General features: G+C 39.4%; 1 protein-coding gene across 1 annotated transcript; it reads left to right on the forward strand.

Annotated features, from left to right (window-relative positions):
- The first annotated feature begins 217 nt into the window (after positions 1-217).
- Positions 218-5,598, forward strand: LOC128226771 (uncharacterized). The gene is made up of 4 exons (XM_052936816.1): positions 218-292; positions 531-707; positions 2,122-2,262; positions 2,558-5,598. The coding sequence occupies exons 2-4, from the start codon at positions 617-619 to the stop codon at positions 2,968-2,970; spliced, it is 645 nt and encodes a 214-aa protein (XP_052792776.1). The 5' UTR covers positions 218-292; positions 531-616; the 3' UTR covers positions 2,971-5,598.
- The last annotated feature ends 18,604 nt before the right edge of the window (positions 5,599-24,202 follow it).

Genomic DNA, 24,202 nt, shown 5'->3' on the forward strand with positions numbered 1-24,202 from the left:
ATACTAAAGTGCATTTTTTATACTAAAAGACGTACCTAGAGAAGGGGCCGCATTTAAGAGAAGTGCGCCTCCTTATTGCGCCCCCTCTGAAAATTGCTCCCTTAAAATCGTAGAGCCGCCACTGGAATTAAGGATTGTCTCTTGACTTCACACTACATTTCAGAATCACGATTTCAATAACGTTCAGATACCTGTTTTCCTGAACCAGCATCTCGTTTCCCCGTCGTCTATAATTTTGGAGAATTGCGAAGTGTACGATTTTCTGTAGATTCCACTACCTGGTTAAACAAAGGTAGAGATTGGTATCCATTTAGCCGCACTTTCCGGGAACATTACCTGTAGGAAATATATTTATAAACGTGTGCCGATCAGCACTGACTGAAAATATTGTGCAAGATTATGCATACTTAAGCAAGTTTATGTTTGCCTGCTTTTAAACGGATAAAACAAAATGGCTCTGAAACGGATTTCAGATTCGTCTGTATTGTTCATTATCGGTGCTATGCTGGTTTTCGTGTCATTTGTTCTAGGAATAGTTGGCATTGCGACGCCAGCATGGACACAATTTTCAGCTTGGACGCTCGTAATTGAAACCTTAAAGGAAGTCAAAGGAGAGATGGGGCTTTGGAGAACTTGTGTTACCACTCGCGGTTCTAATTCTAAGGAAATAGCGGTGTGTGGGTCACACGTAGGGTTATATACAACAGGTATGTACACGTTTGATTTTCATTGTACTCGCCTATTCATTATTTTGCTGTAAGTTGTGCTCTTCCATTCGAAATTATTTGTAAATTCTAAGTAAAAGGGCCTAGAACATGTTTATGTCTGATTCTGGTAACCTGACCGACCCTTTTTTTGCCATGGACCGAAACGTTTTTACCTAAAAAAATGAAAAGTCAGATTGAGTGATCATTAGCCTGTTTTGATAACCATATTGAAGTCGTGTCCAAACTTGCTACTTAGAAACGAACGTTTCCGTTTCCGGCATGAATATGTAAACATGGCAGTTTTCTACTGACTGCCACTTTTAAATACCTAAAGATTGAAGTAAATGATTCGGCTTATACAAAACGCATTGAGTGTTCATGATGTGTGTACAGAAATGTATAAAAATACTACCTTCTGACACATCTTTTGTCTCAGCATGATACAAGAAATAGACAAACAATTTAGGCCCGATGTTAATTTCTAAATATCTTTTTTGACAGAAAGAAATGGAAATATTTCGTAGGCTATAAAAAACTATAAAATTTTCTACGAACGAGATACGAGATGTATTAAATGATTTATTTCCGTTTAAATTTTACATATGCTATCTCTGCAAATAAACCCGTTTCAAATGCTACCAAAAGCACTGGGTCACCAAGTGGCCACAATTCACATAATTGTACTCCGGATGCCTTCCGCTTATTTATGTTTATGTTGTATTAACTTTGTACATCAATTGGACTGTAATACCTTGCCATTGAGGTGACGTACATGTTTTTGTATCTCGCTAAAACGTGTTACGTTTCTCATTAAGACGCCTTAGAGGCTTAGTATCTCGTTTAAATGAATTGTGTATCTCGTTAAAACGACGTAATTGGCCAATCAGAATCGCCAAATTACCGCGCATTTACATGGATAAAGAACGGCATATCTACGCTATTATTACGCGATTCTGAATATATTTTTTTCTAATTACTTGTAAGTAATTAATCAGATTTCCTGCCAAGTCTGTATATTTCTTGTAGAAGATTTTTTTTGTTTTATATCAACTTCTCTGGAACCTATCCACAAGAGATACAGCATAAATGTTTTTCATGACTTGTGAAACGTGAAGTTATGTGTTGATGTTTTTGCAATTAAATCTTCTATGTAGTAGCTTCTGATGTTTGTCATTTTCTTTAAAGTAGGATAAATGTTACTTTTGGAATTTAAACATCCGCCCCTTGTTAAAAATTTGATCCTGATGGAAACGAAAGTACCTGAATAAAAATCCATATATCTAGAGTGAGGATCACCACCATATGATCTGTATGATGCTTAAGGCTTTGAAATCCAAACAGGTATCAGCTGTATTTAACTTACTTTACATACTTATGTTTGTTCGCCCAAAACTAATATTTTTATTAATTGCAGGTTGGTTCCAAGCCATCCAGACGCTTGAAATTGTGAGTCTGATTTTTTTCGTGGTTGGTTTTGTAATGACGTCTGCACTGCTGCTTTGGTCATCAAACGCTCGTCTTGCGAGAGCCAATCCATGGATTCTTCTTATTGCTGGTTAGTTTAACGTTTGTATTGTCCAGTTTAAAATTTAAAAATTTAAACAGCATGTAAACTAATAATACTATGGGAATTATACCCGACAAGGTCAGCGAAAGAAACCCCCGCCTTACAAACACTTAATGAATGACACACACCTACCTTATACAATAAACATATATAAAATACACAGTAAATACAATACATGCCGAAACTGTGAAAAGTATTAGTCTAAGTATGTATTTATGAGCCGACGTGCATTTATTGGAGGAAATAATTCATGTTGTTCATGTATATATTTTCTACATTCCAGGTATCTTCATGGAGGTTGGTGTTATAATATTCGTTGTCAAGTTGGGTATGAACAACCTGGGTTATTCGCTGTATCTAACGTGGATAGCGTCCAACTGCGTTATTGTAGCATCTATAATCATATACTGCGCCGAACAAAGGAACAGGCGCCCGACAGAGTTCACTTCAGGTCCAACGACATCGACCCCTGTCTTTTATCCCCCTCCGTCTAACACGAACCCTGTTCATATCAGCCAGCCAACGTATACGCCGCAGCCTGTTGCTCCCGTGCAACCACAGCCGGTACAGAGGTCGAAACCGCCTTACCCGGGAGCATTTCAGGTTTACCCACAGCAGCAAGTACCGCCGCCGTATCCCCAAGCAATGACATACCAGCCTCCAGCAACTGAACATAAGTTTACAGACTTTCAGTAACGTAGCTAGTGTAATGAGTATTCTTATATTATATGGTGCCTTGATTCTTACACGCTTTTTGTGACTCGCCACAATCGAACAACAAAACTCGTTCCCAGACCTAGGTAAACCTTGCATTATGCTGGTAGAAGAAAAATATGGCCTACATTATTGCGTGTATTGTGACATACGGTACAAACCCTTGAAGTACAAACTGACGTAGGTACAGCATTGCATGCATTGGAACTTAACGTAGCTTGTTGACATCATCATTGAAACTTCACGTAGCTTGTTGACATCATCATTGGAATCTAACGTAGCTTGTTGACATCATCATTGAAACTTCACGTAGCTTGTTGACATCATCATTGGAATCTAACGTAGCTTGTTGACATCATCATTGGAACTTCACGTAGCTTGTTGTCATCATCATTGGAACTTCACGTAGCTTGTTGTCATCATCATTGGAACTTCACGTAGCTTGTTGACATCATCAGTGAAACTTCACGTAGCTTGTTGACATCATCATTGGAATCTAACGTAGCTTGTTGACATCATCATTGGAACTTCACGTAGCTTGTTGACATCATCATTGGAACTTCACGTAGCTTGTTGTCATCATCATTGGAACTTCACGTAGCTTGTTGACATCATCATTTGAATCTTACGTAGCTTGTTGACATCATCATTGGAACTTCACGTAGCTTGTTGACATCTACTCACGACAAGCAACACCTCACAATTTTGGTGGAAGTAGTATGGGCGATTGTAAGATCAACGTAAAAATATAGCTATGGTCATACCCAATTAAACCCACAGTATTTTTTTAAAATAATATAAGTCCAAAGGGACAACTAAACAGTCATCAGTGGAATAGGCAAGGAAATTCTTCAATATAGATTTAGAATGTATTGTGTGACAACGATGAATGAGTGACGGCAGTCTCTGTGTCTTAAAACACGGGTTAGGTTGTATCCTTGCAACACGTCTCAGTAAAGACGGATGCTGATAACGTATGTAATAACGCTTATATTAAAGAACAATTAGAAAGGCTCTGGGTTCATAGATAGTCCTATTTCAATTACTGTTGTAAAATGTATCCATAACTACGGTTTTGGTGATTGTTTTTAAGTCTCTTAATTTTTGAGAACAGTCATGCAAAAACTACACCCATGGTCTAAATACTATGAAGCTTTAATGTATGTACGCTTTGTACAAACTCTCTTGCGACAACAAGCACGTAGCAAGGCCCATACATCTGGCTCTGATAAGTGGGAAGTAATTCCCTTTGACTGATAAAACGGATGAGTGTATACATCCACTTGTGGTTTTTTCTTGTCATATTTATTCACGTCATTATTCTAGTTCTGGGGTAGTATTCGACATTGGTCTTAATTGGAGCTAAAAATGATGTAGCTAATCGGATGACGTCATATAAATAATGGACCAATACGGTGAATACATTCAATGAAAAATGACCGACTTAATGATCATATTTAATACCACCCCAGAACAAGGCAAGGGTAATAAATTCTGTAGTTTGTTGGCTTGGAAAATATTGCTTTATACTTATAATTATCCAAGCTTTTCAGCTACTCTTAAAAGTTACAACCATTTGATTTATTTGCTAGAAAATTGAAATCGGCCCATAGTTCAGAAATTATTTGTACTCGGCTTTAAAGCTGCACTCTGACAGAACGGAAATATGAATATCTGCGTTCTGATCTTTTGTCATCAGTCTTGTTTCACTGGTTTGCAGATATTTACGCCAAAATGTGCTCTTTCTAATATGAAAAAAGTTGCAAAAACGGTATATCTGAGAGAGTGCAGCTTTATACTACATACATTTCATGAACGGATCATATTGGATCTTTGAAGGGCAAGGAAGACAACTCAAATAATATTATATTTAGTCATAACGTCGCTGATACCATCCTTGTTTACTGCTGCTGTACAAATCGTGTGCAAAAAATGTCAACGGTGATGATAACAACCGTGTTCAAAATTGTCAATTTGAGTTGTCTTTCTTGTGCTACTGCCATATTTTCAAATGTAGCTCCGTACATGGATTTCAACAGGTGTGCATTCAGGTGTTGATGATTATCTAATTATGATAGATTGCAAGATTACGCAGATTACTGTAAATATATATATGTAATACGCGCCTTGGAATCGTACGTGGTGTTTTTTCACGTGCCATAACAAACTAACAAACACAACGTGTACGTGAACGTGTAGCTACATGCACATTTTACAGTTGCACAGTCTTGATCTCGTTTGTGAAATTTCACTTTAAACTTGTATTTGAAATTGCATTCGCATGGTCTCTGATACACGTATAACAATACTTTTCTCGTGCCATCGTAAATGTCATTCTGTTTTTACAATGTACACATACCTGGATGACGTAGTGCACAAAAAGAGCCTACACATACACGAACCCTTACAAGAAGTGTTTTACAACCACTCTTTTATTAAAAAAACTATCTTTAGAACTGACTTGTACGATGCTTAATGTTGTATTTTATATTTCAATGATATTTTAAATGTTGTAATACTTGTGTTATCATTTAATATACACGTTTAGTTATATAGTTCGTTATGTTTTTATTTTGATTTATTAAAATTGTTTTCATAAACGATAAAAGGTTGTAAGGCTTGTACTTATTGTGTTATAAATATGCTACCTTATGATACATACCTTGCTTATGAAACAAAACGGAATCCTTAAATAATTAGTATTTAATATATCAGCAGTGTGGTTCCAATAAGCTTGAAAAAAGTCAAGGAATTGCCATGGTCTTGATGTGGGCGTCACGGTGGCAACGTCGTACAAAAACATTAACTGTAGCTATAAAATGTTGATAATTAAACTTGGTACACATGTACCATGTGACAAAGGACACTGTGCGATTGTCTGGAAAGGCTTATCACTCTGGCTTAAATAACTGTTCATTGATGCCCCGTGTTAGAATGAAAATAACAAACAATATCAGACGAAAGTTAGCATTATCTCCGTGACGCACTTATTTATTATCTGGTCCCTTTGGGTCATTATGTGGGATTCATCGAAATAGAATGCAACTGATACAGGTGCTAAAGGCGTTGACGTTTCAATCTACTAAAGTTGACAATAAAAAAGTTTGACTTTAATTATAACATCATATAATATTCATGGTTCATTTATGAAATGGTTAGACATCTTACACGAACGGCGTGAAATGCTAACAAATTATACAAATAATTACGAAAAAGACACTATTATTTATGACAATGAAATACACACACAGAGCGATATACACACACAGAGCGGTATACACACACAGAGCGGTATACACACGCAGAGCGGTTTTGTCATATCAAACTAGTACTTCCCAAACACAAACTTTGTCTGATTTATTTCAAAATAATCACGCATTGTTACACACAATTCATAGTTACTATATTTTGACATAGTAATATGTACGGCCTTCTCTCCCGTCACATTGGCGCGATAGTGACTTTCACTTCCCTCACATTGGCGCGATAGTGACTTTCACTTCCCTCACATTGGCGCGTTCGTGACCTTTACTACCCTGACATTGGTACGTTAGTGACCTTCACTTCCCTCACATTGGCGCATTAGTGACTTTCACTTCCCTCACATTGGCGCGTTAGTGACGTTCACTTCCCTCACATTGGCGCGTTAGTGACCTTCACTTCCCTCACATTGGCGCGTTAGTGACTCTCACTTCCCTCGCATATGCGCATAAGTGACCTTCGCTACCCTCTTATTGGCACGTTAGTGACCTTCACTTCCCTCGCATTGGCGCGTTAGTGACTTTCTCTTCACTCACACTGGTGCGTTAGTGACTCCCACTTCCCTTGCATTGGCGCGTAAGTGACCTTTAGTTCCCTCACATTTGCGCATTAGTGACCTTCACTTCCCTCACATTTGCGCGTTAGTGACTATCACTTCCCTCACATTGGCGCGTTAGTGACGTTCACTTCCTTCACAAAGGCGCGTAAGTGACGTTCACTTCCCTCACACGGGTGCGTTAGTGACTCCAACTTCCCTCGCATTGGCGCGTAAGTGACCTTCACTTCCTTCACATTTGCGCGTTAGTGACTATCACTTCCCTCACATTGGCGCGTTAGTGACCTTCACTTCCTTCACAAAGGCGCGTTAGTGACCTTCACTTCCCTCACACGGGTGCGTTAGTGACTCCAACTTCCCTCACATTGGCGCGTAAGTGACGTTCACTTCCTTCACAAAGGCGCGTTAGTGACCTTCACTTCCCTCACATTGGCGCGTTAGTGACTCTCACTTCCCTCGCATTGGCGCGTTAGTGACCTTCACTTCCCTCACATTGGCGCGTTAGTGACTCTCACTTCCCTCACATTGGCGCGTTAGTGACCTTCACTTCCTTCACAAAGGCGCGTTAGTGACCTTCACTTCCCTCACACGAGTGCGTTAGTGACTCCAACTTCCCTCGCATTGGCGCGTTAGTGACCTTCACTTCCCTCACATTGGCGCGTTAGTGACTATCACTTCCCTCACATTGGCGCGTTAGTGACGTTCACTTCCTTCACAAAGGCGCGTTAGTGACCTTCACTTCCCTCACACGGGTGCGTTAGTGACTCCAACTTCCCTCGCATTGGCGCGTAAGTGACGTTCACTTCCTTCACAACGGCGCGTAAGTGACGTTCACTTCCTTCACAACGGCGCGTTAGTGACCTTCACTTCCCTCACACGGGTGCGTTAGTGACTCCCACTTCCCTCGCATTGGCGCGTTAGTGACCTTTAGTTCCCTCACATTTGCGCATTAGTGACCTTCACTTCCCTCACATTGGCGCGTTAGTGACTTTCACTTCCCTCACATTGGCGCGTTAGTGACTTTCACTTCCCTCACATTGGCGCGTTAGTGACGTGCACTTCCTTCACAACGGCGCGTAAGTGACGTTCACTTCCTTCACAACGGCGCGTTAGTGACCTTCACTTCCCTCACACGGGTGCGTTAGTGACTCCCACTTCCCTCGCATTGGCGCGTAAGTGACGTTCACTTCCTTCACGACGGCGCGTTAGTGAGCTTCACTTCCTTCACAACGGCGCTTATGTGACTCCCACTTCCCTCGCATTGGCGCGTAAGTGACGTTCACTACCTTCACAACGGCGCGTTAGTGACCTTCACTTCCCTCACATTGGCGCGTTAGTGACTCTAACTTCCCTCGCATATGCGCATTAGTGACCTTCACTACCCTCTTATTGGCGCGTTAGTGACCTTCACTTCCCTCGCATTGGCGCGTTAGTGACTTTCTCTTCACTCACACTGGTGCGTTAGTGACTCCCACTTCCCTCGCATTGGCGCGTTAGTGACCTTTAGTTCCCTCACATTTGCGCATTAGTGACCTTCACTTCCCTCACATTGGCGCGTTAGTGACTTTCACTTCCCTCACATTGGCGCGTTAGTGACCTTCACTTCCCTCACATTGGCGCGTTAGTGACTTTCACTTCCCTCACATTGGCGCGTTAGTGACTTTCACTTCCCTCACATTGGCGCGTTAGTGACGTGCACTTCCTTCACAAAGGCGCGTTAGTGACCTTCACTTCCCTCACACGGGTGCGTTAGTGACTCCCACGTCCCTCGCATTGGCGCGTAAGTGACGTTCACTTCCTTCACAACGGCGCGTTAGTGAGCTTCACTTCCCTCACATTGGTGCGTTGATGACCTTTAGTTCCCTAGCAATAGTGCCTTGGTGACCTTCACTTTCCTAACATTGGCGCTTTAGTGACTTTCACTTCCCTCACGTTGGCGCATTAGTGACCTTCACTTCCGTCACAGTGGCGTTAAAGTGGCATTCACTTTCCTAACATTGGCGCTTATGTGACATTCAGTTTCCTAGCAATTGTGCCCTAGTGACATTCACTTCCGTCACAGTGGCGTTAAAGTGGCATTCACTTACCTAACATTGTCTCATTTCTTACTTTTTTGTTTCACTTACAATTGTGCCTTCGTTTTTACAACTTACGTAGTGAATTTGTAGAATTCGCTTGTACAAGGTCATAGCTAGCAACACTATTTGGAACTGAATTATGTTCTTAACATGTAGAGGATCAAGATAGAATATTTTAATGCATTATAAATTTTGGTTTGAATAATCAATTGTATGATTTGAGTGAGTTATTGTTTTAATAACGAATGGCAGCGCCTACATTTATGTTATTGATAGCAGTAATGTTGATATGAATGCTTATCTATTAATTACACATACACTAAAATAAAATCACTGTTAGGCGTACAAAGGACGCCACAGATTACCATGTTCTTGACACAACGTATCATCTTCTCAAAGTTTATATTAAAACTTTGTTGATTGAACGATACACGCATTTCACAAGATATGAATACCTGTTTCATAAAACAACAAAGTTTCTAAACCAAACGATCCACATAGCGGATGTTACCTGTACTGCTAATGATATTTATAGACGCCGACAATATTTCTTTAGCAATTGATGAAAACATTAGGTAAACTGTGCTTTACCCGAAGAAGTGCTTTATGTTTTAAACAATACGGCGCTTTAACAAATATCAGAATCCTCGCCATTGTTTACACAGTACGTGATTTGATGGGAATGAACTCCTGCTTTGGTGCAATTTGACCCTTTCAAAATTTACACTGTGATTATTTATATTCGGAGCTATTCTGGGTTGGCTGTCATGTGCGCCATGAATGGTAGGTTTGTCGTCGCTTGTTTTGAATCAATGGGGTTTCCCGATGGTACGGAGCTCGGTATACGGGACTTTGGCAATAAAACATGTTCGCAAAAGGCAAAATCCACGCTGTGTTACATCCCTTATAATACAGAAATCATTGCAATCATGCAAATCCCGTGACCATAGATTTTTGAAATATCATATCGGCGAAGATTGTAAATCATCTTAAATTTTTAGTATTGTTTTTGTATTTTAACCTCAGTCCACCTTGAATGTTTTTTTTTCATTGGTGCACACCAAGAGGGGCGCTAATTATGAAACGCCCTTTTCTGGATGGACATATGAGTAAACAGAAGTATATTGTAAATGAAAAGTCTTTATTGATGCGCCATGAGTCAAAATTACCTGAATATGCAATAACTTGAATATTGAACATAGAATAAAATATACGTACCGCAATATGGACGAGCGTAGTCACGTGGTGTTTGTTTATTGAAACCGATAAAAGCATTAAAAAACAGTAGTACATAATATTTTAACATTATATCGTAAAAGTGATCTAGCGTGTCGAATTGAACTGCGCGATCTGTTTTTGGCGTATCGTTACAATCCTAATTGTACACATTGATAGGACGAGAGCCATCACGTGGTGTTTAATTGAAACCGATAAAAGAATATTTAAAAATTAACACTTTATTTATAATTCGTTTTTCATTTATTTCCAACTTATTTTACAAACTAATGCATGGAGCCCTTTGATGCTTTGCCTTTCTTGTATATAGATGATCCAGCTTTACTCGCGCAGGGTGACAGAAATCCAGTCTGCTAGTCAGGGGAGATCACTGCGTAAGAGATTGGACAGAAATGTTAGATTGTTTACCCACTGACTCGGGATAACGTTTTAGCTCTCCGTTTTACAAATAAGCATGCCATTTTAACGGGAAATGGACTATTATGTTGTATTTTGTTGCCTGTTCACTTCACATAGGTTATATTTGCTATCATTTGAAATGGTATTGTATACTGATTAAATGATACTGATCAAATAAATGTCGACAAAAACCTAGATTCATGTTTTTTTGCAGTTTGAAATTGTATTTTTGTTTCAAACTTCCGTTTTGAATATTCTTATTCTTATGCGAATAAGCACGCACATTTGGCATAAAGTTTCAAATATAAACTGAATATTGAATACAGCGCCAAATAACAAGGATTCAAAAACATAAGTAGTAACATGTAAGAAAGCAAGAAGTGTGCAAGTCAGAATGCTAGATGTAAAAGTCAGAATGCAATATGTACAAGTCAGAATGCAAGATATGCAAGTCAGAATGCAAGATGTACAAGTCAGAATGCAATATGTACAAGTCAGAATGCAAGATGTACAAGTCAGAATGCAAGATGTACAAGTCAGAATGCAATATGTACAAGTCAGAATGCAAGACATACAAATCAGAATGCAAGATGTGCAAGTCAGAAGTGCAAGTCATAATGCAAGATGTACAAGTCAGAATACAAGATGTACAAGTCAGAAGTGCAAGTCAGAATGCAAGATGTACAAGTCAGAATGCAAGATATACAAGACAGAATGCAAGATGTACAAGTCAGAATGCAATATGTACGAGTCAGAATGCAAGATATACAAGACAGAATGCAAGATGTACAGGTCAGAAGTGCAAGTCATAATGCAAGATGTATAAGTCAGAATGCAAGATATACAAGACAGAATGCAAGATATACAAGACAAATGCAAGATGTACAAGTCAGAATGCAAGATGTACAAGTCAGAATGCAAGATGTACAAGTCAGAATGCAAGATATACAAGACAGAATGCAAGATGTACAGGTCAGAAGTGCAAGTCAGAAAGCAAGATATACAAGTCAGAATGCAAGATGTACAAGTCAGAAGTGCAAGTCAGAATGCAAGACGTACAAGTCAGAATGCAAGATGTACAAGTCAGATGTACAAGTCAGAATGCAAGATGTACAAGTCAGATGTACAAGTCAGAATACAAGATGTACAAGTCAGAATGCAAGATGTACAAGACAGAATGCAAGATGTACAGGTCAGAAGTGCAAGTCAGAATGCAAGAGGTACAAGCAGAAAGAAAGATGTACAAGTCAAATGTACAAGTCAGAAGTGCAAGCAAGAATGAAAGATGTACAAGACAGAATGCAAGATGTACAGGTCAGAATTGCAAGTCAGAATGCAAGATGTACAAGACAGAAAGCAAGATGTACAAGTCACATGTACAAGTCAGAAGTGCAAGTCAGAATGCAAGATGTACAAGACAGAAAGCAAGATGTACAAGTCAGATGTACAAGTCAGATGTACAAGTCAGAAGTGCAAGTCAGAATGCAAGATGTACAAGTCAGAATGCAAGATGTACAAGACAGAATGCAAGATGTACAAGTCAGATGTACAAGAAAGAATGCAAGACGTACACGTCAGATGTACAAGTCAGAATGCAAGATGTACAAGACAGAATGCAAGATGTACAAGACAGAATGCAAGATGTACAAGTCAGAAGGGCAAGTAAGAATGCAAGATGTACAAGTCAGAATGCAGGATGTACAAGTCAGAGTGCAAGATGTACCAGTCAGAATGCAAGATTTGTGCAAGTCAGAATGCAAGATGTACAAGTCAGAAGTGCAAGTCAGAATGCAAGATGTAATAGTCAGAATGCAAGATGTACAAGTCAGAATGCAAGATATACAAGTCAGAATACAAGATGTACAAGTCAGAAGTGCAAGTCAGAATGCAAGATGTACAAGTCAGAATGCAAGATGTACTAGTCAGAAGTGCAAGATGTACAAGTCAGAAGTTCAAGTCAGAATGCAAGATGTACAAGTCAGAATACAAGATGTACACGTCAGAAGTGCAAGTCAGAATGCAAGATGTATAAGTCAGAAAGCAATATGTACAAGTCAGAATACAAAATGTAATTTTTGCTTTAAAGCCCTTTAAAATTCCTGCATTCATAACAGGTTCAGATCCGGCTTGCTTTCATTTGTGTATATTGTATTCCATAGTTCCACTGTTTAAGTACCATGGAGTCATTGAAACAATATAGACAGACCAGTCTTGTGATCATCATTATGCTGTGTAATGCCACCTATGTGGTTGCCAAACTAAGATGCATACTAGTCCCGTGGGAGTTCATTTCCCGAGTTTGATTTCCAGTCTTTGTGATTCCGAGCCGTCCTTCATACACGGTGTACATTTACCACGAGATTTTACTCCATACTAATCATCATTTCCCCTAAGTGGCCAACGTTTTAAATTCTAGCACAGGATGATCGTATCAGAATTAATGCTGGTATTCATAAAACATCTGAAGTCGTCTCCTAACTTGAGTCATTTTCCTGATTTAATTATCTCACCGAAAATATAATTTAATAGCTTAATAATATCTAATACACTTCATTTTCATAAATACAATATGATATACTTACATTTTTTGGTAAAAAAACCGCTTGTATACTTTTCTTTAAATTGGGCTATGAACATTTTGTATAAAAATGACTTAAGATGTTTTATAAATACCGGCCCAGAAATTACTCTTTTTTGCATTGAACGTCTTCGAGGAAAGGAAATTAGTACAAAGCTATGTAAGACAACAAAAATGTACGTATCAAGATTCTGTTTACATGTGACGTAATGACCACGTGGTTTGTTCGTTCGCCGTTTCACCGATGTTCTCCGTGGCGAGAATTTTGCTTCCTCTTGGAGAACATGTCGATCTTTGCTCTAAAATGAACTGTAAGATCATTTTGAAAAGCAGGTCGTTGCAGTATTTTTTCTTCAGATATGTGCATGGATATTGGTGGTTTATATATGTTGTCAGGGTGAATAAGAATAACCTTGATTACTCGCTTCACGTTAGGTTCCAATTGAGTCATATTAGCATCAATAGTCATACACTGCGTCGAACAAAGAAATAGACGGCCGACAGAGTTGACTTCCGGCCCCACATCAAAGCCGACTGTCGTTTACACAATTCCTGTTTTACCGCTTCCTGTTTACACGACTCCTGTTTACACGACTCCTGTTTACACGACTTTTATTTGCACTAGTCAGTAACTCGTTATCAGCCCAGCCCCTTTGAGCCGGGTAGCTCCCGTACAGCATCCGCCGAATTCGTATCTGGGAACATTCCCGGTGTATCCACAAATGGAGGCGCCGCTATCGTATCCCACATGCATGGCCTACTAGAACCTGCAACGGAACAATACAATATTAACGGCAGTTATGTAGATGGCGTTAAGCTTAGAACCATAAAACAAGTGGTATGTTGCTGTAATCTATCGATTACCGCGGAGTAATTTCCAAGCCATACTGTACTCATGGAAGAAGAAAATCGAACTATTAGAATTTAACCATGGTTCCTTACTACAACGCCAAATACCTCTGGATCGAATCACCCACATACTATTTATTCCCTGTATGTTTGATGTACATTAATCTTAATAATGCCCTCAACATATGTCACTCGTGGACAAAAATAAACAGATTTATAGCAGTTTTTTTTTTTAAATATGCATAGATATGCATTATGTTCATTGATATGTAAGTCATCATACGGTTTTGTGGCTTGTTTATGACAACGTGCCTGAAGGAACCTCAATCTTAGCATATTTATTGTGACTTACCTATGGGAGCGGGTCGGAAATGTGGGGCATAAATGCGCCAAATAACGGGTTGAAAATCAAAGCGCTTAATGCGTTGAATGGCTTGCCTGCATTGTTTAGTGAGTACCGTTATATAATTGTAAAACATAATCATTAACATAAACCTCTAAAGATGGTATATGCTCGCTCATAATATCCTTCGCAAAAACTTTGACAGTTTTATATTGTTTCTCAATTAGATCATGTAGTATAAATCACTTGAAATGTGGAATACGCCAAATAGTTACTTGTATTAAAAGGTATGGAGTAATTCTCAATATCATATAAAACCTTATCTGGAGCTTTGGTTTCATAAACAATGCATTGCCACGGATAAAGCATTAAGGAATTTTTAGTAAAATCTACACTTTACGCGTATTTAATTTACTTCCAGGTTATGCCAGCTAAACCAAATGCATCCCAACAAAATGCATTGGACATATTAATTAGGTTTGTTTAAGGCTTCGTTCTACAATTCCAAATACCTCTGGATCGAATCACCCACATACTATTTATTCCCTGTATGTTTGATGTACATGTATCTTAATAAGGCCCTCAACATATGTCACTCGTGGACAAAATGAACAGATTTATACCAGTTTTTTTCTTTTTAAATATGCATATGTATGTATTATGCTACATGCTCAAGATATTGGACTGAAATTACTGAGACAAACTAGGAATATTCACATTCTTTCCGTTTCATTCGGCATTACATGTACAATTTCAATTGTGTTATATATAACTATATTAACCGCATAACATAGATTGCATGCTCATTACAGCGATATTTATAGCAAAGCTAATTGATATGCAGATCGTAGTCCGTAGCTATTAGAGCAGAATGTTTACTAGGTATTTTCGATGTAAATGTTAATGTAAGTTAGCTCGGTGACCAACGTAGTTCTACATGCGCTGGGGTTGATACGCCTTGCGCGCATTAATTCGCCAAATGTTAAAAATGTTATGTCAATCTGCCGATGCGATGTCCGAGATACGGATATAAAAGGCTAATAATATTCAGTGCATTTTCGCACCGCGCCCCATGCATTCGCGAATTTTCGCCAAAAGGCATTATTGGATGATATACCTGTATTTGTGGAAATGTTAAACCAAGTTTGAAAGCCCATGCCTAACGAAAGGCGAAAATGTGCAATGTGGCTAACTCAGAATGTGAAAATGCCGGGCGGATTGTGAGGACACGAAATGGCAGAAATCAGCCACCATATTTAACAACTTCACGCCATGCAGCAGCTCAAAATTTAGATAACTGACCTGTTAAAATGCTTGAACACAACCCATAGGGCTCGAACTATTGGCTTGAATACTCTGGTTGCCGCATAACCGGTGGTTTCCGAATGAGTTTAGACATATTCTGCAACCATTGCATGGGTCATTCGGCAACCCTGGGCCATACACCATTCGGCGACCTTTTACCATTCGGCGACCATAGACAGTTCGGCAACCATAGGCCATTCGGCAACCAAAGACCATTCGGCAACCATTGACCATTCGGCAACCCTTGAACATTCGGCAACCATATGCCATTCGGCAACTAAAGACCATTTGGCAACCATTGACCATTCGGCAACCCTTAACCATTCGGCAACCATAGGCCATTCGGCAACCAAAGACCATTCGGCAACCATTGACCATTCGGCAACCCTTGACCATTCGGCAACCATATGCCATTCGGCAACCAAAGACCATTCGGCAACATAGGTCATTCGGCAACCAAAGATCCTTCGGCAACCATAGTCCATTCGGCATTTATATGCAATTCGGCAACCATAGGCCATTCGGCAACCATAGGTCGTTCGGCGACTATAGACCATTCGGCAACCATAGGCAATTCGGCAACTATAGGCAATCCGGCAACCATAGGCCATTCGACAATTTTAGATCATTCGCCAACCATAGTTCATTGGGCAAGTTATGGCCAGGCGAGACTAAAGCTCAGCACCATCTTAAAACGTAGCTATCATGAGCGTTCGGTCTGTTAAGAAAAATTCGAACTGAGGGTACGAGACTGGCCGGACTGAAAAAAAACATGATTGATATTTGTTCTTGCTTTCCAAATATAACCAATTTGTAAAAGAAATGATGTAGAGAACGCATTTTGTACATTTTAACAAAATGCGCATGCGACGTTGTTTACTGACGGTATGGAACGTAGTATTTTTTTAGATCACTTAGACGTCAAATTATTCCTCTTAAAATCGAGTTTTTGATAATTATTTAGTTATTATTAAATTTTGCATACTTATATATTTGAAATGGCATTATGTACTGTTCATAAACCATACAATGAAAAAAAGGAGTGGCGTGTTGTTGCGCGTGACTCATCTTACGTATAGGTTAGAGTTGATTAAGTATTTTTTCGTGAATAAGTAACCGAAACGAGCGATTTACTTATCATTAGAGAGTCATAATCAGCAAAAAGTAACAATTCTTCACAAATAAGAATCTGAACATTTAAAAATCTAGCGCCCCTGTTTGGCTGACAATGACAGGGCAAACACTAACACTAATTTTGACGTATTTACAAAAGCATTGATTTGTATACGTTTACGTATTATATACGACAAACTCAAAGGCGTCCCGTATTAGAACTCTCAGTTGGTATAACATTATGCATGTGATCTCATCCTTTATAGCCACTTTTTATAATTCATCAGTGAAGCATACCACTCCATTATAGTATGTTGTTACTGACAACATAATAGTGTTCGTAGTTACAGTAGATGCATTAAAAGGGTATCCGGACTTGACGAACTAAGGAAATCTTTATCAGTGCCCAACTTAAGTATGGAAAAAACATATGAGTTTTATTTTACAGCGACTGAAGAGTGATGATAAAAGTACCAAACTCTCCCGCATTACTATCACCTGGTTAAACTGTCTATGAACAAACCTAACTCTAATGCATTACTCTCCCCTGGCTAAAAAGTTTATGAAAGTACCAAATTCTAATGCATTACTCTCCCCTGGCTAACTGTCTATGAAAGTACAAAACTCTCTAGCATAACTCTCTTATGGCTAGACTTTCTATGAAAGTATCAAACTCTCTCGCATGACTCGCTCTGGCTAAACTGTCTGTGAAAGTACAAAACCCTCTTTCATTACTCTCCCCTGAGTAAACTGTCTAAGAAAGTACAAAACTCTCTCGCATTACTCTCCCCTGGCTAAAAAGTCTATGAAAGTACCAAATTCTAATGCATTACTCTCCCCTGGCTAACTGTCTATGAAAGTACCAAACTCTCTCGCATAACTCTCATCTGGCTAGACATTCTGTGAAAGTGCCAAACTCTTTCGCATTACTCTCCCTAGGTTAAACTGTCTATGAAAGTACAAAACTCTCTAGAATAACTCTCCCCCGGCTAAACTTTCTATGAAAGTACAAAACTCTCTAGCATAACTCTCATCTGGCTAGACGTTCTATGAAAGTATCAAACTCTCTCGCATGACTCCCCCTGGCTAAACTGTCTATGAAAGCACAAAACTCTCTCGCATTACCCTCCCCTGGCTAAACTGTCTATGAACATACCAAATTCTATCGCATTGTTCTCTCCTGGCTAAACTGTCTATGGAAGTACCAAACTCTCTCGCATTACCCTCCCCTGGCTAAACTGTCTATGGAAGTACCAAACTCTATTGCATTGCTCTCCCCTGGCTAAACTGTCTATGAAAGTACCAAACTATATCGCATTAATCTCCCCTGGCTAAACTGTCTATGAAAGTACCAAACTCTCTAGAATAACTCTCCCCCGGCTAAACTTTCTATGAAAGTACAAAACTCTCTAGCATAACTCTAATCTGGCTAGACTTTCTATGTAAGTATCAACTCTCTCGCATGACTCCCCCTGGCTAAACTGTCTATGAAAGTACAAAACCCTCTTTCATCACTCTCCCCTGAGTAAACTGTCTAAGAAAGTACAAAACTCTCTCGCATTACCCTCCCCTGGCTAAACTGTCTATGAAAGTACCAAACTCTCTCGCATTATCCTCCCCTGGCTAAACAGTCTATGAAACTACCAAACACTATTGCATTGTTCTCTCCTGGCTAAACTGTCTATGGAAGTACCAAACTCTCTCGCATTACCCTCCCCTGGCTAAACTGTTTATGAAAGTACAAAACTCTATCGCATTACTCTCCCCTGGCTAAACTGTCTATATAAGTACCAAACTCTATCGCATTACTCTCCCCTGGCTAAACTGTCTATGAAAGTACCAAACTCTATCGCATTACTCCCCCCTGGCTAAACTGTATATGAAAGCACCAAACTCTATCGCATTACTCCCCCCTGGCTAAACTGTCTATGAAAGTACCAAACTCTATCGCATAACTCTCCCCTGGCTAAACTGTCTATGAAAGTACCAAACTCTCCCGCATTACCCTCCCCTGGCTAAACTGTCTATGAAAGTACCAAACTCTATCGCATTACCCTCCCCTGGCTAAACTGTCTGTGAAAGTACCAAACTCTATCGCATTACCCTCCCCTGGCTAAACTGTCTATGATGAACCAAACTCTCTTGCATTACTCTCCCCTGGCTGAACTGTCTATGAAAGTACAAAACTCTCTCGCATGACTCCTTCTGGCTAAACAGTCTAAGAAAGTACAAAACTTTCTCGCATAACCCTCCCCTGGCTAAACTGTCTATGAAAGTACCAAACTCTCTCGCATTACCCTCCCCTGGCTAAACTGTCTATGAAAGTACCAAACTCTATCGCATTACCCTCCCCTGGCTAAACTGTCTATGAAAGTACCAAACTCTATCGCATTACCTTCCCCTGGCTAAACTCTCTAAGAAAGTACCAAACTCTATCGCATTACCCTCCCCTGGCTAAACGGTCTATGAAAGTACCAAACTCTATCGCATTACCCTCCCCTGGCTAAACTGTCTATGAAAGTACCAAACTCTATCGCATTACCCTCCCCTGGCTAAACTGTCTATGAAGTACCAAACTCTCTTGCATTACTCTCCCCTGGCTGAACTGTCTATGAAAGTACAAAACTCTCTCGCATGACTCCTCCTGGCTAAACTGTATAAGAAAGCACAAAACTCTCTCGCATTACCCTCCCCTGGCTAAACTGTTTATGAAAGTACCAAACTCTCTCGCATTATCCTCCCCTGGCTAAACTGTCTATGAAAGTACAAAACTCTATCGCATTGCTCTCCCCTGGCTAAACTGTCTATGAAAGTACCAAACTCTATCGCATTACTCTCCCCTGGCTAAAATGTCTATGAAAGTACCAAACTCTATCGCATTACCCTCCCCTGGCTAAACTGTCTATGAAAGTACAAAACTCTATCGCATTACTCCCCCCTGGCTAAACTGTCTATGAAAGTACAAAACTCTATCGCATTTCCCTCCCCTGGCTAAACTGTCTATTACTCTCCCCTGTCTAAACTGTCTATGAAAGTACCAAACTCTCTCGCATTACTCTCCCCTGGCTAAACTGTCTATGAAAGTACCACACTCTCTCGCATTTCTCTACCCTGGCTAAACTGTCTATGAAAGTACCAAACTCTCTCGCATTTCTCTACCCTGGCTAATCTGTCTATGAAAGTACTAAACTCTCTCGCATTACCCTCCCCTGGCTAAACTGTCTATGAAAGTACCAAACTCTCTCGCATTACCCTCCCCTGGCTAAACTGTCTATGGAAGTACCAAACTCTCTCGCATTACCCTCCCCTGGCTAAACTGTCTATGGAAGTACCAAACTCTCTCGCATTACTCCCCCCTGGCTAAACTGTCTATGAAAGTACCAATTTCTCACGCATTACTCTCCCCTGGCTGAACTGTCTATGAAAGTACAAAACTCTCTCGCATGACTCCTCCTGGCTAAACTGTCTAAGAAAGTACAAAACTCTCTCGCATTACCCTCCCCTGGCTAAACTGTCTATGAAAGTACCAAACTCTCTCGCATTATCCTCCCCTGGCTAAACTGTCTATGAAAGTACCAAACTCTATCGCATTGCTCTCCCCTGGCTAATCTGTCTATGAAAGTACCAAACTCTATCGCATTTCTCTCCCCTGGCTAAAATGTCTATGAAAGTACCAAACTCTATCGCATTACCCTCCCCTGGCTAAACTGTCTATGAAAGTACCAAACTCTATCGCAATACTCCCCCCTGGCTAAACTGTCTATGAAAGTACCAAACTCTATCGCATTTCCCTCCCCTGGCTAAACTGTCTATTACTCTCCCCTGTCTAAACTGTCTATGAAAGTACCAAACTCTCTCGCATTACTCTCCCCTGGCTAAACTGTCTATGAAAGTACCAAACTCTCTCGCATTTCTCTACCCTGGCTTAACTGTCTATGAAAGTACCAAACTCTCTCGCATTTCTCTACCCTGGCTAATCTGTCTATGAAAGTACTAAACTCTCTCGCATTACCCTCCCCTGGCTAAACTGTCTATGAAAGTACCAAACTCTCTCGCATTACCCTCCCCTGGCTAAACTGTCTATGGAAGTACCAAACTCTCTTGCATTACCCTCCCCTGGCTAAACTGTCTATGGAAGTACCAAACTCTCTCGCATTACTCCCCCCTGGCTAAACTGTCTATGAAGGTACCAATTTCTCACGCATTACTCTCCCCTGGCTGAACTGTCTATGAAAGTACCAAACTCTATCGCATTACTCTCCCCTGGCTAAACTGTCTATGGAAGTACCAAACTCTATCGCATTAATCTCCCTTGGCTAAAATTTCTATGAAAATACCAAACTATCTAGCATTACTCTAACCTTGCTAAAATTTCTATGAAAATACCAAACTATCTCGCATAACTCTCTTCCCATCACATAATAACTCTCACATCAGCTTCTTCATCACATGAGCTATGCTTGTTCCTGGCTGTTACTCGGTTTTCTCTGCAACACATGGTGTTTGTTTCCACAGTTGAACTATAATGAAATAACCATGTATGTTCCTTTTAACTTCATTTTCTTGTAATATTGTGAATGTAAGGGTTTAGAGAGTACTTGTTGAGTACTGGGCCCGTGTTCAATAAAGTCATGATACTGAGTTCGAGACTCCAAGTCAGAAAAAAAAAGAATTCTTGAATGTTTTAAATTAAATATGATTGATTTTCACAGAAAAGTGTTTTACATGTGATTTGTTACATAAATGGCAAGTTTCACCAGTATTCCTTTTATAATACCAATTCTACAATAAAATGAATATATGCAGAAAAACTCATTTTATTATTAAATTACAAGGAATTATCTTTATTCTGTGCGTTCTACAAAAAACTATGATTAATTTACAATATTGAATACTTACAAATTCCACGAATTTCATCATCAAAATTCAACCAGAAAGAAAGTTTCAATGTTCTGAAGATTCTTTATAATCTAAAATGTTGCTTTTTTTGGAACGAAAGACTGTTTGTAATGCACCAGTATCAGGGGAATTGGCCTGACCTAGGATGTTCCCTGGGTGCTGGGGCACTTTCCGGGGATTTTACCAGCAGTTTGTTTCCGCAGTGCGGGAATTTTACCTGGGTGTAGCTGTTACGTACGTAAAAGTCCCCGCTATTAGCCGGACCTGGGGGACCGTGGTTAAAATTGACTAGTGGCTAATCAAACTCAGACTCAATATCGTGAACTTGGGCAAATGATGTACATTACCCTTAAAATTAAACGAATAACAAAATCTAACGCCAGATCTAAAGATGCCATGCCGAAACATGAAACTGAATATAAGATTTCCAACATGTACTTAAGGGTAAAGTTATATCACATTTCGTGGAAACATATGTGATTAATTAACGAATTCTAACGCCTCAACTTTTATTTTTCCGCATTTACACTTAATCCAATAACTTGTTTACATCCAATGTAACACCCAGACTTACATGCGATGAGTATTAATTATACACAATTAATTTAGATCATTATCATCACACAAGACCAAATTAAAGATAAGATGTTATGTTGGCAAGTTGAATTGAATTTCATTGAAGAGTGTTTTTGAGAACGATCTCTATGGTTTGATTTTTGAATGGGGCGTTGGGAGAGGGCGTATATAGGATGCATGGCTGTCATGAGCATTCGCTTATTAATGCCAAAATGTCGTTTCTCCCAATTACATGTACATGCCGTAGCATTAACTTCATTCCTCAACTCGGACCATGAATTATTCCACAATACCGTGCAATTATCCGCAGCTATCTTGTATTCATTGACCTTAACGAAGCATTTGATAGCTGGCATAAATCAGGGAATGACCGCACAAATTGAACAAATTGAAGCAGAAATCGGATTGTTTCGGTGTTGGTAAATGTTAATTACAGGTGAACAGATAGCCTATTAAGTTTATTGTACATAAATCAACATGGTTTCTACCATGCGGATATCAAGGCGATGTAAACGTCTAGGTAATGGTTATCAAATGGGGGATGAATCGCCAGAGATGTTACAGTTTTAAGCTTTGTGAAATCCCTCAACAACATTCCGCCGATTGAATCGGGGTGAAAGGGAAGGCGCTAGTCGACTTCCGGTTGGATGAGGAAGCTCTTAAGGGATTAGCGATCACACAACTGAGGTACCGTAATTCGTTCCTTTGTTTCGAGTAATGTTTGTCTACAATTAAGTAAGAAAAATAGTGTGGAATTTCGCGGACGATTCTCATTCATTGAGTTAAAAACGGATTTGATTTGGATTTTAAGATTCATAAAGATAGGTATTGTCATGTATTTTTAACATCTGTTTATGCCTGATATACCGGAATTAATCTGAAAATATGCGGAAATGAAATAAAAAACATTAGTGCACTTTGGTTCAAAGGAATTAGTTAATTATGATTAAGGGGGACATACATATAATCATGGACTTATAAACAATGGACAGTGTAAAGCCATACACTGCTTATAGGTCCGTGGAACAATTGATGGTATCACTTTTATACATTTTTATTAAGAAATATTAACCCTTGAATAAAGATGATTTAGAAACAGTAACACGTTTAGTTAAAGACTTTACACTATATCTTCCCTTTAGGAAATGAAGTATATTTAAATACATTTGTTTAAGCATTCAGGTCAGCATCTATTACGTGTAAACTGACACAATTTAGATTTAAAGCTGCACTCTCACAGATTGAACGTTTTGACAACTATTTTGGTCTTAGAACGTGCCAATTTTTGCAAATTTCCTTGGAAACCAGTGATATAAGACTGCTGACAAAAACTCAGATCGCAGATCTTTACATTTAAGTTCAAAAATTGATGTTTTATGCATTTTTCTTAAACCGTTAAGTAACGGTAGCCGTGTTAAAAACGGCATATCTGTGGGAGTGCAGCTTTAAGACAATGACACTGAAGAAACATATTTTTTTTTAAAAGTTGACCGATACAACAGGTCAGTTTATGTATGCAGTATCGCCTTCGGCGTTTCATGAACTCTTCATCCACAGAACGACATTATATTCCCACACTATAATGTAAAAGTAATCAAATCAGAATTGTCTGTCCATGTGTACACTGGTCGAATCACACACATTGATTAACATCACCGACTGGGACATCCCATCAACCTGATTAAAACATAAAGCCGTTCTCCTCCATAAGTGTACGAAATGAAATTGTATTCAATTGGATGTCATAACTTATTGAATTTTGATTTTAATCCGAGCTATAGCCGATTTTACGATGAGGCTGACACGAATCCTGTTAATGTTTGTTAATATATTTATTAAGGTGGGTGTAGGTTTTGCTTTATGAGGGGTTGCAACTTTAGAGATGCACCCCGTACCCTAGTTTGAATGTGGTTTGGGGATTGGTTTACATTTTGAACTATGTTTAGTCTGAAAGGGCTCGCTCGAAGGCACGCACGCACGCACGCACGGACGCACACACACACACACACATACACACAAAC

Source organism: Mya arenaria, chromosome 3 (assembly GCF_026914265.1).
Source record: "Mya arenaria isolate MELC-2E11 chromosome 3, ASM2691426v1".
In the NCBI taxonomy this organism is placed as follows: domain Eukaryota; kingdom Metazoa; phylum Mollusca; class Bivalvia; order Myida; family Myidae; genus Mya; species Mya arenaria.